Source organism: Seriola lalandi, unplaced genomic scaffold (genome assembly GCF_002814215.2).
Source record: "Seriola lalandi dorsalis isolate HSWRI2012SDOR001 ecotype SW California unplaced genomic scaffold, Sedor1 jcf7180002054334, whole genome shotgun sequence".
Lineage (NCBI taxonomy): Eukaryota > Metazoa > Chordata > Actinopteri > Carangiformes > Carangidae > Seriola > Seriola lalandi.
The window spans coordinates 980,186-993,696 of record NW_019524887.1 but is presented as its reverse complement, the minus strand read 5'-3'; the positions used below and the strand labels follow the sequence as shown (position 1 = coordinate 993,696).

Here is a 13,511-nt window from a genome sequence, read left to right as displayed (position 1 = left end):
ACCCACCCTGCTGAGATCCTCACCGTCTATCCCTGAGAAGAAGATGGAAAGACACAGAGAGAAAGAGGAACGAAGGCAGATGCTGTACGGTAAGAATGGTGTAAGCTGTTAAAAGTGGTCTGCCAGAGGGGGCCGGTGGAGCAGACCTGTATTCCTGCAGTAATGCTGCAACCTGAGCTGACACCAATTAGGCCTCCTCCAGCCTCGCTGCCCGATAGATTTCAGCTCTGCCGCCATGTGACGCCAACCAATTATGGTGGATTGACTCGGAATCGACTGGATTGTGACCTGAAACTCAGATTTATTTTTCATGTGGGCTGATAGGGGGAGAACTGCGGGCTGTTTGAGCAGATGAGGGAAGGGGTATGGGGAGCATTTCAATCACCGTCTCTCTCTCTCTAATGCTAATCGGTTGGCTCTATATGCCTATATGTCTGATTTAAGAGCGGTTGTAAGTAACACACTTCTCCTGACCCAGCATCCTTCCTCCTTGCCTCTACCTTCTCACTCTTTATATTTCCCCGGTGTCCATAAGGCTATAAAGCAAACAAATTAGAAGGCGCCATAGATTACATTTGCCATTAAATCGTAAAAAGCATTGAGTTGTGTCACGTTTAGGCACAGCTATTAGCGTTTGCTATGCCGTGATCAAAGAAAGTTAGTGCTTATTTTAGAACTGTAGAAAATCACTTAACTGATTTCAGGCCATGGTTGAGCACAGATAATCTGATGCTACAGGGAAGAAGCTACACTGGAACTCAGTTTCCTCAATATGCTACTTGCAAGGCAGGAAACTGCTGTATTTTATAGCTTCTTCTGTTTATGTACATGTGTGTGAGCTTGCTCAAGGCAAAGGTTATGGCAGGAAAGGGCTGATTTAGTGGTTTGAATGATAAGGGAAGCATCTCAAATCATTTATTTCTGCAGAAGCATGTAAACATTTATTTCGATGCTACGGAGTGAGGAGGCGTATTCTGGCCCTGACGAGGGGCCATTGCAAACATTAGTTTAACACGACATGACTGATAGACAGTTCACTAATCCTCTTAAAGGAACAGTGTCCCCTCTGGTAAAAACTGTTCCCGGCTACGCGTGTCGTCCCCAGAGATTAGAAGCCAAATCCAAGTTGGAAATGTTATACTGATTAGCAATTACACAAATATGACAAATTGACTGCCTCCCTCACCAGTGACACGTCTGCCCAGATCTGTCTAAAATATGATTTGGCTTCAGCATGACCGCAGGATGCTGGAGTGAAACGGACGTTTGTCGTCTGTTATGTTTTGCTTTTTCTTATTTCTTTTTTTTTTTCTTATTATTTTTTTTTTTATTACAAACCAGCACTATCGTGTCATCTTCCAGCGAGCTCCCCTTCCTGTATTACAGCAAAACATCTGCTGTTTGAAACTCAAATGTCTGGAGCTCCATTACCTCCCAAACCCAATCAGCGTGCAAGACTGCCTTATCAAATCAAGCTTCATGCTGCTCCGCTCTGTAGTGCTGTGTGGTCTCCCTTGTCAAATCCCTATTTCATAGGGGCTTTAAAACTGATTTCCTAAAGTATTCAATTTCAAAATGAGCTACCCACCGCTCCAGGAAAGCGATGGCTAGTCCTGCAGCAGCAACGGCCTTAATCTAACTGCGGTGGGAAATTTCAAGTCATTGGTTGACAAAATGCAAACTCTTCAATAGATTGACTGGATCAGCTATGTTTACTCTTTCCAGGACTCCCGGTCCTGAACATTTTGGAAAACATCTCTTAATATGTGCCTGGACTGCAAATGACACTTAGTCATGCATCTCAACACTCTAACCCAAAGCAGATTAGAGACGTTGTTGCTTGGGAAATTCAGATGACTACATTTATCATTACCGGCCAGACAGCAGATCCCCGACAGACCGCCTCACTCCACTCCTCTGAATGGGTGCTACTTTATAGTCACCTTAAATTTTCAAAGGCATCGTGTGTCACTCCGGGCGGAGGTCGAAAACACCTTCAAACGCCTGCCATATCTCGTCTTGGGCCTGCATCGTAATCTCCCCTGTTTGCTGCCCTCCGCCACCTCCTTTCTTTTGCAATTCATATTTTTCGAGACACCGGGCACACACATGAAGGCGGGTACACTGGCCTTTATGTCCTGCGAGACTTGAGAGAAGTGAGGAGGCGGGAGAAGAAATGTGTACCTGAAAACCTCCAAAGTTCAGATATGGAGAGGCTCTGCTGTGATCAAAGGATGCCTCAATTAGTTGTGAGGTGTGGTTGCTCCATGTACTGAACTCCGCTGATGAATGGTGATGAATTTTTTTAATGGATTAACTTGAGAGACTCATTAAACATATATGATCCTTAAAACTAAAATGTCTGTATCAAAACACACTATTTTCTCTTTATTTAACAAGGACTCGGCGTCCAAAGAAAGGATTATGTTATGAAGCATTAGCGCACGTTTACGTCTCAGCTCAGTCAAACAGAATGAAATGGGTCTCAAACTAAAGTTTATATCTTCAAATCTCTCCAAATCTCTTTCATCTGCTCCTGAGGTGAGTATGCTTTCCAACAATAAACAAAAGAGGAGCCCAGCATGCTAATTAATGGAAGCTCTGATTCACGGCACTCTGTTAATTATAATTAAGGGTTTGTAATTAGCCCACTGAAAGAATGGCAGGCTGAGTAAGGCCTTCTGAATTGTACCTGCGAGAAGATTAAAAACCGAACACGCTGTCTTTCTTGCTCAGGCCTCTCCGCTTTGGCGCTGGGGCATTAATCTGGGCAGCCGCACATATAGTAAACATGAGCTGACAAGCCTGACTAAAGATCTCCAGGCTGTAATCTTTAAAGGACTCAGATGAGTTGATAGTGTAAAATTGAGTTTTACAGCAAGAACAAGTGTTTATCACTCCTCATATGAAGAAGTTAACCCACTCTCTCAGGGTCCCGGTTTCTGAGAGCACAAGCTGTCATAGGCCAAGAACATAAACTGGTAATAAAACAACTCATAAAATAGACCTTTTTTACATATTGGAATGGCCAATTCAGTACGCACCGCTAACTCCCACTGCTGGCCTAGAAAGGATGTAGAAAGGCACTTGTCTCCTCAGATATAAATTAAGTTGACAGTTCTTCTTCTAACCTGCAACCATGGAGCTACTGTATGAAGGAGTAACACAGACGAATCCCAGTGAAACCTACAAGTGGGAGCTGCAAGAGCTGCTCTCATGGACACGCTCCCTCACTGGCTTCCCACTGCAATAGTTTGTTTTATTTGATGGGGCAACCCGGCCGAGCAAGAAGCACATTAATGCACCTCAAATGCTTTTTCTCTGTTCCGCCGAACTAAAGAAAAGTAATTTCATGGAGTGGTTTTAACATTTGGGGAAATGTGTGTATTTGCAGAAGAGCTAAGAATCTCAATGCCAAATCATATGACGCTACATCTGTCAACCAGTACCCATAAAAATAACAAATTAACACGTTCTACCATTAGTGCTGACAGGTGGATGTTTGGACAGAGCTGGGCTAGCTGTTTCCCCCCAGCCTTAATGCTAAGCTAAGCTAATGGTCTCCCGATCGTAGCTTCATATCTAATGAAAACATGAGTGTGGCGTCAATCTTCTCATCTAACTCTTATCGAGGAAGCTAACAAGCTCAAATGCAAAACTATTCCTTTAGAAAGGTGTAGAAATGTAAACTCCAGAACATCACACTGTCAACCAATGTTGGGAAGCATTATTAGGCAAGAACAGATGAGATTAAGGATTTAAGATAAACTTGAATTGTCAAGAAATTTAAGCACTTTTTCTTTACCTTATTCCTCATATTGTAACTTGCTTTAACAGCAATCATACTGTCATCGCAACAATTTAATTAAAAAAAGAAAACAAACAGAAAAACAAAAAAAAAAAACACTTACTGAAAGACCGTTAATACTGCATGAACTGAACGGTAGTACAGCTCAACAACTGATACTGATGAACAAAAAGATGATCAAACCAGCAGAATTCCTGCCAGAAGCCCAAAGCGGCCTTGAGCAAACCAAAATGATGACTTTTGCTCAACAACTTGGCATTTAAACAGAACAGCTGTACTGCTTCCCTAATAATGACTAATAAATGCAGCATCAGGCAGGCACGATTCCCCCGCTCCCCCAGAAAGCCCGTGGTGGATCGGGGTGGGCAGCCTCGCACATAAAAGACACGTAAAGGCAAGAGATCCTGAAGCTAGCCTTGGCTGCACCGCAGCTTTGTTCTCATCTTCAAAGGGCTACACTTCTTTTTCACAGGATCAAAATCCACAAACAAATAAAGCTCAGAAAATGAGATACATACGGTAAGGTACTGAATTCCCTTGCAACTTTCCTTCACGGTGGGGTATTGATAAACACAAGCTCTTTGATAATTTTTTGTTGCTGATGGCGGTTCCTGGTGTTTTAATTCACGGTTTTGTTGTTTTTAGTCTGTGCTCTGTGTGTGTGTGTGTGTGTGTGTGTGTACTTATTGTGAAAGCCTACCTCACTGGTGCACCTCTGCTCTGGGCAGGTTTCAGCAGCACCGTGACGGTGCTGTCTGTTTGGTTCAGAGAGGTCTCCTGGTCGTATGCCGGCATGGAGGGAGCTGAGGAAGAAACCAAACATAAGAGGGGTTTTGTCGACACTGCACCGAAAAAAGTTAGCACAGTTCAGTTTCAGTCAGCATCAAGTTTCATCATTCGTCTTTCCTTGTGACTCATTCATCTCGGCAATAAATAGAAAGAAAGCAAACCCAGTTTTCTCACTTTTACATAGAGCACTTTTTTTTTTTGCCTTTGTACCAACATAATTTAATCATTAAGTGTAACAAAAACAGAGCAGAGAAATATTAGCTGCTGTCACAAAAGTATTCGCAGTGTCTGGCTGAAAGAAAGTCTTCAAAGTGGTGAACACACATCAGAAGAAAAACTGTACAGAGTAAGAAAAATTGCAGACTTGCCTCATGGTCATCTTCAAAATCAATCCCAGTTTTTTTATTATATACAACCAGCCATGGTTTATGGAAACTAAAAGCATTATGTCTATGACCAATCAGGGAATTCTGCTAAATCTAATGTAATAGCCAGAGCAAAAACCACAATTTACAAAAACACAGAGCTGAGCTCATATATAAGTGGATCAGTATATGCACAAAGTTTCTGTTTGTTCATTTCATGTGTTGGATAACAAAAGCTAGCTTCCACCCTTTGGAACAAAAGAAAGATATCAGTAAAGTAAAACAACTGCGTAAACACGTTTCATTCACACATTTGGACATAAAGAACTACTTACTTGTACACTACTTATTCAATATCATCCACACACTAACTGTCCTGTTGACCTTGCTGACCTGAAATCTTGGTGGTGAACTGGGTGATGACAGGGGGGCCGTAGCCCTTGGCTGTGCTAGCGCGCAGGGTGAAGGAGTACGTGGAGCCCGGGTAGAGGCCTGTGAACATGTGGGTGGTCTCGTTACCCAGCTTCACTACCTTCCCACTCTGGTTGGAGAGGTCCAGCTCAGGGTCAAAGGAGCTCACCGCCTTGTAGGAGATCTAGGAGCGAGAGAAATGAATATTCTGATAGTGGCCTCTGGTACGCCCAAGTTTAGCTCTCTCTTTTGCTGAGGAGGATTTGTATTCATACAATGAAAAAGTGGTACCCTAATTTGCAACAGCAAATACACAGGAAACAAATGCTGGTCAAATTATGTTTATAATCAAAATAATAAGGAAATGTTAATTAACATGATTGTCAATCTATCTGCAGAATGTTCACTGACTAAAAATAACATCTGCTCATAGCAACTAAAACATAATTAAAGTTTTTATGGTTATATTTAGACAATCACAGCACATGATTAAGGCTAGGGCAAAATGGCTATCTCGCACGCCATAATAATCTTGTGTCTTACACTACCAATATAATAATAAGGTTTTGTAGAGCGTATTTCAAAACCTGGTGAGCTTCACACAAGGGAGCAAATTACAATCAACAAAATTAAATAAAAAAAAACATTAGAAACAAAATCATTTGATTTCATTGTAAGATAGAAAACGTCCACAGGTACTTGGAGCATGAGGCATGTCATTTTACTTTACAAACATTTAACTGAACTTTCACCAGAAGAAACATTGACATCAAGAGTCCTGTGTGTTGTTTAGACAAAGTGCTGTGGTTTGTACACCCACTGTCCAACCCCACGATTTCCCCATGATGTCCGTAGGATTTCGATCCCTACAAAACACTGTACTTTCTCAACAAACATAATGCTGGAAGCTGCCACACTTCCCCCTGAATGTAACTGGCAAAAGGAATGTGGTATATAAACTTTATAAAAGGCACAGTTGCAGTATCTGTAGATAGATAGCTACATAGAAGCTGAAACATTAGCAAACTATCTCCTCTGTACAACCCAGCTGAGGCAAATGCCACAGAGCAATATCTAAGTCATTTGTTCCCTCTTTCTCCCTTTATGTGGGAGCATGTGACTTTATGTCAACCAGGCATTTCCAAAATTAGTGAGATGCAAAAACACTATGGAGTGGGACTGTCTAGCTGTGGTTAGATCCATCTGTAAAAGCACAGGTACCCATTTTTCAACCAAAGCTGATGCAAGGTTGTGGGTTTCAAGGAGAGAGGAAATTCGCTTAATGTATTCCTTCTCCATTAATAAACACAGGGAGCTCTGGAGGGAAGCATTAAGGTGAGTGTTTTTGCTGATATCCATTTTGAATAACTCTAAAGTCCCACTTTAAGAAAATGCCTCTGCTCGTACAGGAAAACCTCCATTATAATTCCAATTAGGGAACACAAAGGGAGTTTGGAGTACTACATAATTTGTGTCCATCAACTTTTGAAATGCTTCAAGGCCTTCTCATTTAGTCTTTGTATGTGAAATGAGTCTGTGATGCCAAATCCTATATCATAACATTTCAGAGACAGGAACTGGAAATGACTTGTCAGAACTGGGCACATGGACAGGCTTTTACAATTATAATGGAACTGACGGGAAAAATAATAGCGAACATTTGAGCAAATTAATTTGGAGCTTGCTTGTAACTATTACTGCACCTGAAGTATTAAGCTTTTTTATATCACGCTGCTTTACATTTTTCTGTAAATGTCAGTGAAGTGTTCATAAAATATAAATGCCTGTATAATCTCCTACAACTTTACCTGCGATATAATGAAGAATGAAAAAAAAAAATAACTTGAGTAAAGATGCTGTATACTGTTCTCCTGTTATAACATATGGAGTGTACAGTGGAACAGAAAACCCAACCATCTTTATTTACAGAAAGGTTTTAACCTTCTTAGGCAGACCTACAGTAAATATTGATCTAAATTCAAGTGATTTAAAAAGGCCGCTTTTAAGGGAAATAAGTCTAACCTAATAGTACTTTTGGTTTTCTGAAAAAAGCAGTCTATTTTTAATAATACTGCCTATGTTCCTAAAAAAAAAAATGAGATGCTTTTATTCAATAAACAAGAAATGCTACTTCAGAATTAATTTGTATTGCTAAACACAGCTGATGAACAGGAAATAGATGGAAGATCTGCTGTATAGCTTCAAAGCTGCTGGCTCATGTCTGTCTGAAAACTTGTCAGTTAAATGGCATTCGCAGAGCTCGGTCAAAAAGGAATGGAGCAGAAATCTCTTTGATATCAGGCCTTGTCAGACGTATTTCACTTGGAGTCCTTTGATAATGTCAATTCAAAGCAACGTCCTGACTTATAGGAAGCAACGTCTGGGGAATCCCACCAGAATACATGGTGGGTTACTTGCTTAAACCGGAGAGTCAGACTGTGGCGGTGTGAGGGGGGAGACACCTGGAGCGAGCTGCTGGCTCGCTAGATTTTCCTCATCTGTCACTCTGTTTAAGACAGGGCGATGTGAATATTAATATCCTATCTTACTCTAAAATAAAAGCTGTGATTCTAGAGGAAATCTATAACGATGCTTTACCGCATACTAAAACCCGAAAACACCAAGAAGTCAGTGACTTATTGCTTATTCTAACTAGACGCATTAGTATACTGTTACAGCTTTCTAGACAGAGAGAAGTAATTGCTGCAGCACGTGAATATAACACCCCGAGGTGGGTATTTTAAAGTGAACCACATTTGCCTCAACATAAATATGAGTGAACCTGACAAAGCGGCAATGCAAACAACGCCATTTGCCCTGAATGCTTTTACATGTTCCATGAAATTTTAAAAAGATCAACAACTAAAACATGTTGCTCTAAAAGTGATTAAGTGGGCGCTAAACCTACCATTTTTATGGGCACTGTTTTCCTGCACCTCTAAGTGCCACAGAGCCGTGCACAGGACACAACACTGCACTACACACGCCTGAATAAACAGGACCGTATTATGATCCCGACTTCAGCCGCTCCCGCTTTGATTGAGATGTCTCTGTGCCGCCGAGAGAATATCTATTTCATATTTCATTCACCTTCAGTCACTTGATGTCACAGCAGCGGATGGAGCAACGTTTGCGTTGCTTTTACTATTCAATCTGCTCACCTTGTATGAGAAGCAGCCCCGTCAATGATGGCTAACCTACTCAAAATACCAAGCGTGAGCAAACGGTGACAAGAGGGAGAATCAACAGAAGAGAATCAATCTGTGGGAAAGGCTGGAGGATTACTTCCACCTTAAGACGGTTAAGATCAATGTGCGTATACATCGTGTGTGTGTGTGTGTGTGTGTGTGTGTGTGTGTGTGTGTGTGTGTGTGTGTGTGTAGACTGTTTCTATTACTGAAGACTCCCAGCTCCCAGACAAGGCTGCCAGGGGCTGTGCGGAGCCTTATGTCAACATTTGCTTGGTGCTGAATCGTGATATGTGTTCGATGTGTGTTTCAGAGATTATGGGGTGGTTTTTTGGGTTTTTTTTTTTTTTTTAGAGGTCGCGCATGAGTCAAAGGACAGAGGATGACAGCAGCTTGCAGTTGATTCTTTTCTGAAAAAAAATGCTGAAAAACTGTGAAACATACTTGCAGCTGACCCGAGTGGATCGACAAACTGATTCAGGTTTGAGCTGTTTTACAAACCAAACTTAATAATTAATGTGATAGGTCTAATTAAAGCCTGTGAATGTTTAACACAGATTACAGAGATATCATTAAAAGTAAGAAGATACTGAAACATCGTCACTGATGCAGAGTGAGAACACTACATACAGCCATGCTAGCAGCTCCGTGAGGCTGTACTCAGGCACAGCGACAATGACAGTGTTAAAAACATGATGATGTTTAACAGCAGGTATAATGTTTACCGTGTTCGCTGTGTTAGCTTAGCATGTCAGCATGCTAGTGTTCGCTAATTAGCGGGAAACCCAAAGCACGGCTGAGGCTGATGGGAAGGTCGTTAGTATTTAGTCATAAACCAGAGAACTGGACTTGATGGTGCTGGAGGAAAAGTGAGGAAATCAACAAATTTATCACAGTTCATCCTGAGGGAGGTATGAATGTGGTGGACCGACCGACCGACCGACCGACCGGGACATTACCTTCCCTAGAGCCATAGAGCCTGACTAAAAATATTAAAGCAAAAAGGGAAAAAAGAACCTTGCTATAATGACAAAGACACAATGAACTTCTGATGCTACTTTGTGGAGCAACACAGTGCAAAGACTAACATAATAACTTGTTAACCCCAACCTGCTGAATTCTGCTGTCTGCTCAGTTCACTCACCTTTAACCTACGTAGAAACCTCCCGGTGCAATGTATTTGTATACCAGGATGATATATTTTATGGTTTATATTTAATGTTGAAGGGCTGCACAGGAATAACCTAGGAAGATCGCAAACCTTGTTAAACCTGAGGTGAACCTAAGCATGGAAACAACGAAGATGTTTCCAACCACATGTAGATACTGGAGGAATTCTGACTTAACTAATAATCTCATTTTATCATACTCCTTTGTTGTGTGTGCTCTCCATAAACTAGCAGATTCCCAAGCCTTAGCTCAAGAAAACAAAGTGACTCACACGATAAACAAATCCATTTGAAGATTTTTTCAAGCAGCTCTACACAACTATTCTCCAATCTCAGCTGTAGAGAACAGGACTCAAAGAAATGCACGCAGAAGAAAAAAAAGAAAAGAAAAAAAACAGCTTGAATGTCAGAAGTAAGTCTGTTTACGACCCAAAAAGGGGTCGATCAATATCCCTAACTAAATTTTTGCTAACGCTCGTGCTTGTGTACCTCGTACTGAGTGATGAGCCCGTAAGTCTGTGCTGGTTCTCTCCACTTCAGGATGATCTTCTCCTCGTAGGCGCTGCCCTGAATGGAGTCCAGAGGAACAGCACCTGGCACTGTGGGAAAAATGATCACAGACACATTTGTTTCTCAAAAAAAAAACAACTGGTAGGAGTGCGGTGACTTCCAATGTAGAAAAAGTAAAAAGTCTAAACAGTACGACGTCCTTGATACTTATTTTTTTGAAATATTTTCTTTTCCATCTGTTGTTTGTCGAGTCAAAATGTTGTCAATACAAATTGGATGAAAGCCTTTCCGACTTAGAAGCTTTGGTCTTTTCTATCATGATTTACCCAGCCCTGCACCTCATGCTGATGTGCATAAAACAATCAATAAAATAGCTTTTCAAGGACCTGCAGTACACAAATGGCCATGAGCCAAAGTGAAACACATCATAATAGGAATGTGTGAGATTATTTGAAGCCATCGTTACTAAAAACACAATGTGAAACGTGTTTTACAGGAAAACTGAACACGTTTCACACGGATCAAAAAATGTGTTACAAAGATGAACTGGCAAACCCCCCATGGGAATAGTGCGAATCTTAATCTTTCCACAATGTTTACTTGTACTGAGACGCTGCCACAGAGATCTGGTCCTTTAACCCCTCATGCGAATTGCTTTCATTCTGTAAGTGAAACAGAATGATGTAGAGATGTCTTTTTTTTTTTTTTTTTTTCCAAGAGTTATCTTCAAGAATGCAACTACAGCTACACCCTGTCTGTTCAGTTTTTCCCATGGGATCCTGAACACACAGATCCCCCCACACACACACACACACACACACACACACACACACACACACACACACACACACACACAGAAACACACAGCAGTCAGACATTGAGAAACAGTTGCCACTTTCAAGTTTCCAACCAGAGATATCTGAGCCAGACATGACAAGACTCTCTTTTCGTCAGCTGAGCCTGTTTGTTATCTGGCGGCCGGGGGTTCCTTGAGACTTCTATAGAGTTCATTTCCTGTGTCTGCTGAGGCAACACACAAGATCTTTCATCTTTGGAGGAGGTGAAACAACGATACAACACAGAGGCTTGCTGTCTGACTTCTGTGCTCTCCGGAAAAATATTTGGAAAATCCCAAACTTGTGCAAGCTGTTTGTGATCAGGTGAGAATCTTACACTCAGAACTACACGTTAGAAATTTCCTAATAAAAATGGGTTGTTTTTACACAGGCTTCATGTTAACTGATATTAGCAACGCAACATTATTACTGGTCATTGATACATATTTCAATGAGCTTGATATCGCCTTACTGAACTGAACACTTAACGCTTAATAAATGGTTAATAACACATTATAATTGAGTTTTAATTAAATATAATTACATTTGTCAAGTGTTTATTGATGCATTTGTCAACAATTAGGACTCCCACCATCCCATAACTGGTGACTAAGCAATCAATGTTTGATAAAAAAGCAATCTAACAGCTGTAATCATGTATAATTAAACAGATGAATAAGTAAGCTTCAAAACATTTATAATTGTTTATGAACATGTATAAATCCTTCACAGGTGGGTTTATAAGTGTGTTGAAAACTCTATACTTACAACTACGGTATGTTTAATACGTAATCAATCACGAATTGACCAGTAATGGATGATTTATAGTTGTTTATAAACTGCTTGTGCAGGTTAAAACAAAGTGTCACCAAATTTATGTTAGAGAATCACAGGCCTTTTGGTTTAGGTAACGTTCAGTTATTTGAATGTTGGGTTGAGTGGTGGTTGTGTTTCACTTTCTCATTTATTGTATCTGTGCTTTGTGTTCTGTTTCCATGAGCTGTGCACAAAGTAGCCCTCCATTACTCTTACCGTCCTCATCAGTCTGAACCTCGAGCTCGGTGCTCTCCTTGACCCCCTCCGGATTGCGCAGCACCAGCTTGACACTGAGGTTGGTGAAGGGCGTCAAGTTGTGGATGGTGTGCTGAGGATCGCGGCTCTGGGTGTCATAACACACCTCCTCGCGGGTCTCCTCCTTGCCGGCCACCCTGGAGCGGTACTGGACGGTCAGGTTGTAGCTGTGGCAACGGGTCACGTTGTAGCCCAGAGGCTCCCAGCGCACCGTCACCTGCTTGGACTGGATGTCCACAACTTCCAGCCTTCGTGGGCCGTGCATGGGCTCTGGCGGGATGGACAGAGAGCGGAGTGTGAGCATGCATCAGGATAATCAATTAGGCCATAAGAAATGGCAGCAAGTACAAGATAGTTTCAATAAAATCAAGGAAATGACAGAGGTCTATGCCAGGGCACAGAGATGGTGGTGTTCCTTAAGGTCAAAAAAGAAAAAAAAAAATCTTCTAGCAGATTTTTCATAACACTTGAGAACCGGTCAATACTTTTATTCATACCGAAATACTATTTCCTCTGTTTGGAGTTCTTATTCCCAGAAAAATATTTTTAAAATTTCAAAGCCACAGCCTGATACTGAGCATTGCCACCACATCCCATCACCGTTGCTAACTAGGTCTCACAGCAGCTGCACACACCAAGACACCACAGGTCTGTTGGTGGAAACCCTCAGCAGGAGGTGTATCATCCCTTCAGAGCGTGCCGTTCCTCCGCTCCTTCTACCTTGTCCTCTGCCTTTTCCCTCTCTCTTTTCCATCTCGCCCAGTGGCGGTCAGCTATTAGCACCACACTGATACAGAGTCAGCCAGCCCGTCAATCCGGGGCAGGACACAACCCCCACTGCCATCCTATCACCTCTAATCGCATACACTGCGTCTCCTCGCCTTTTCTCTTTTACTTTCTCCATTTTCTCTCCCTTCCTTCCTTCCTTCCTTCTACCTCCTCTCCCTCCGTGTCTTTTCTCTCCGTTCCTCTTCTCCATTTCCTCTCTCTGTCCATCTCTTTTTCTGTGGCTTTCCCATTTTCTATTTCCCGCTCTCTCTCTTTCACGTCATCGCTTCTCTCTCTGCCCCCCCCTCCCACCACCCCGTCTATTTCCCCTCTTGCTATCACTCTCTCTCACTCTGTCTCTCTCTCTCTCTCTCTCTCTCTCTTCCTTTCCTACGGGAGGAAAGCAGCCCAAGCACAAGGTAATGGGATCAATTTCCATTCCAGGTTAAATTCGCAGTCCATTTCTCTGGAACTTAACACTTTACCACCTATTAGGAAGAGCCAGGGCTCAATTTCCCCGTTCCCCAGGAGACACAGTCCAGCAATTCAGAGGCAGCCACGGCAGCCATGTTTAACATTCTGGAGGTGCATGGGGG

General features: G+C 41.9%; 1 protein-coding gene across 1 annotated transcript in view; it reads right to left on the bottom strand.

Annotated features, from left to right (window-relative positions):
* Positions 1 to 13,511, bottom strand: part of LOC111655882 (protein tyrosine phosphatase receptor type M) — a 149,163-nt gene that overhangs the window by 60,487 nt on the left and 75,165 nt on the right. Inside the window, exons 8-11 of the mRNA XM_087174279.1 lie at positions 12,109 to 12,417; positions 10,220 to 10,329; positions 5,356 to 5,557; positions 4,509 to 4,611 (exon numbers count right to left, since the gene is read on the bottom strand). Of these exons, the coding sequence (XP_087030405.1) occupies positions 4,509 to 4,611; positions 5,356 to 5,557; positions 10,220 to 10,329; positions 12,109 to 12,417 (724 nt within the window). The remainder of the gene's footprint in view (positions 1 to 4,508; positions 4,612 to 5,355; positions 5,558 to 10,219; positions 10,330 to 12,108; positions 12,418 to 13,511) is intronic.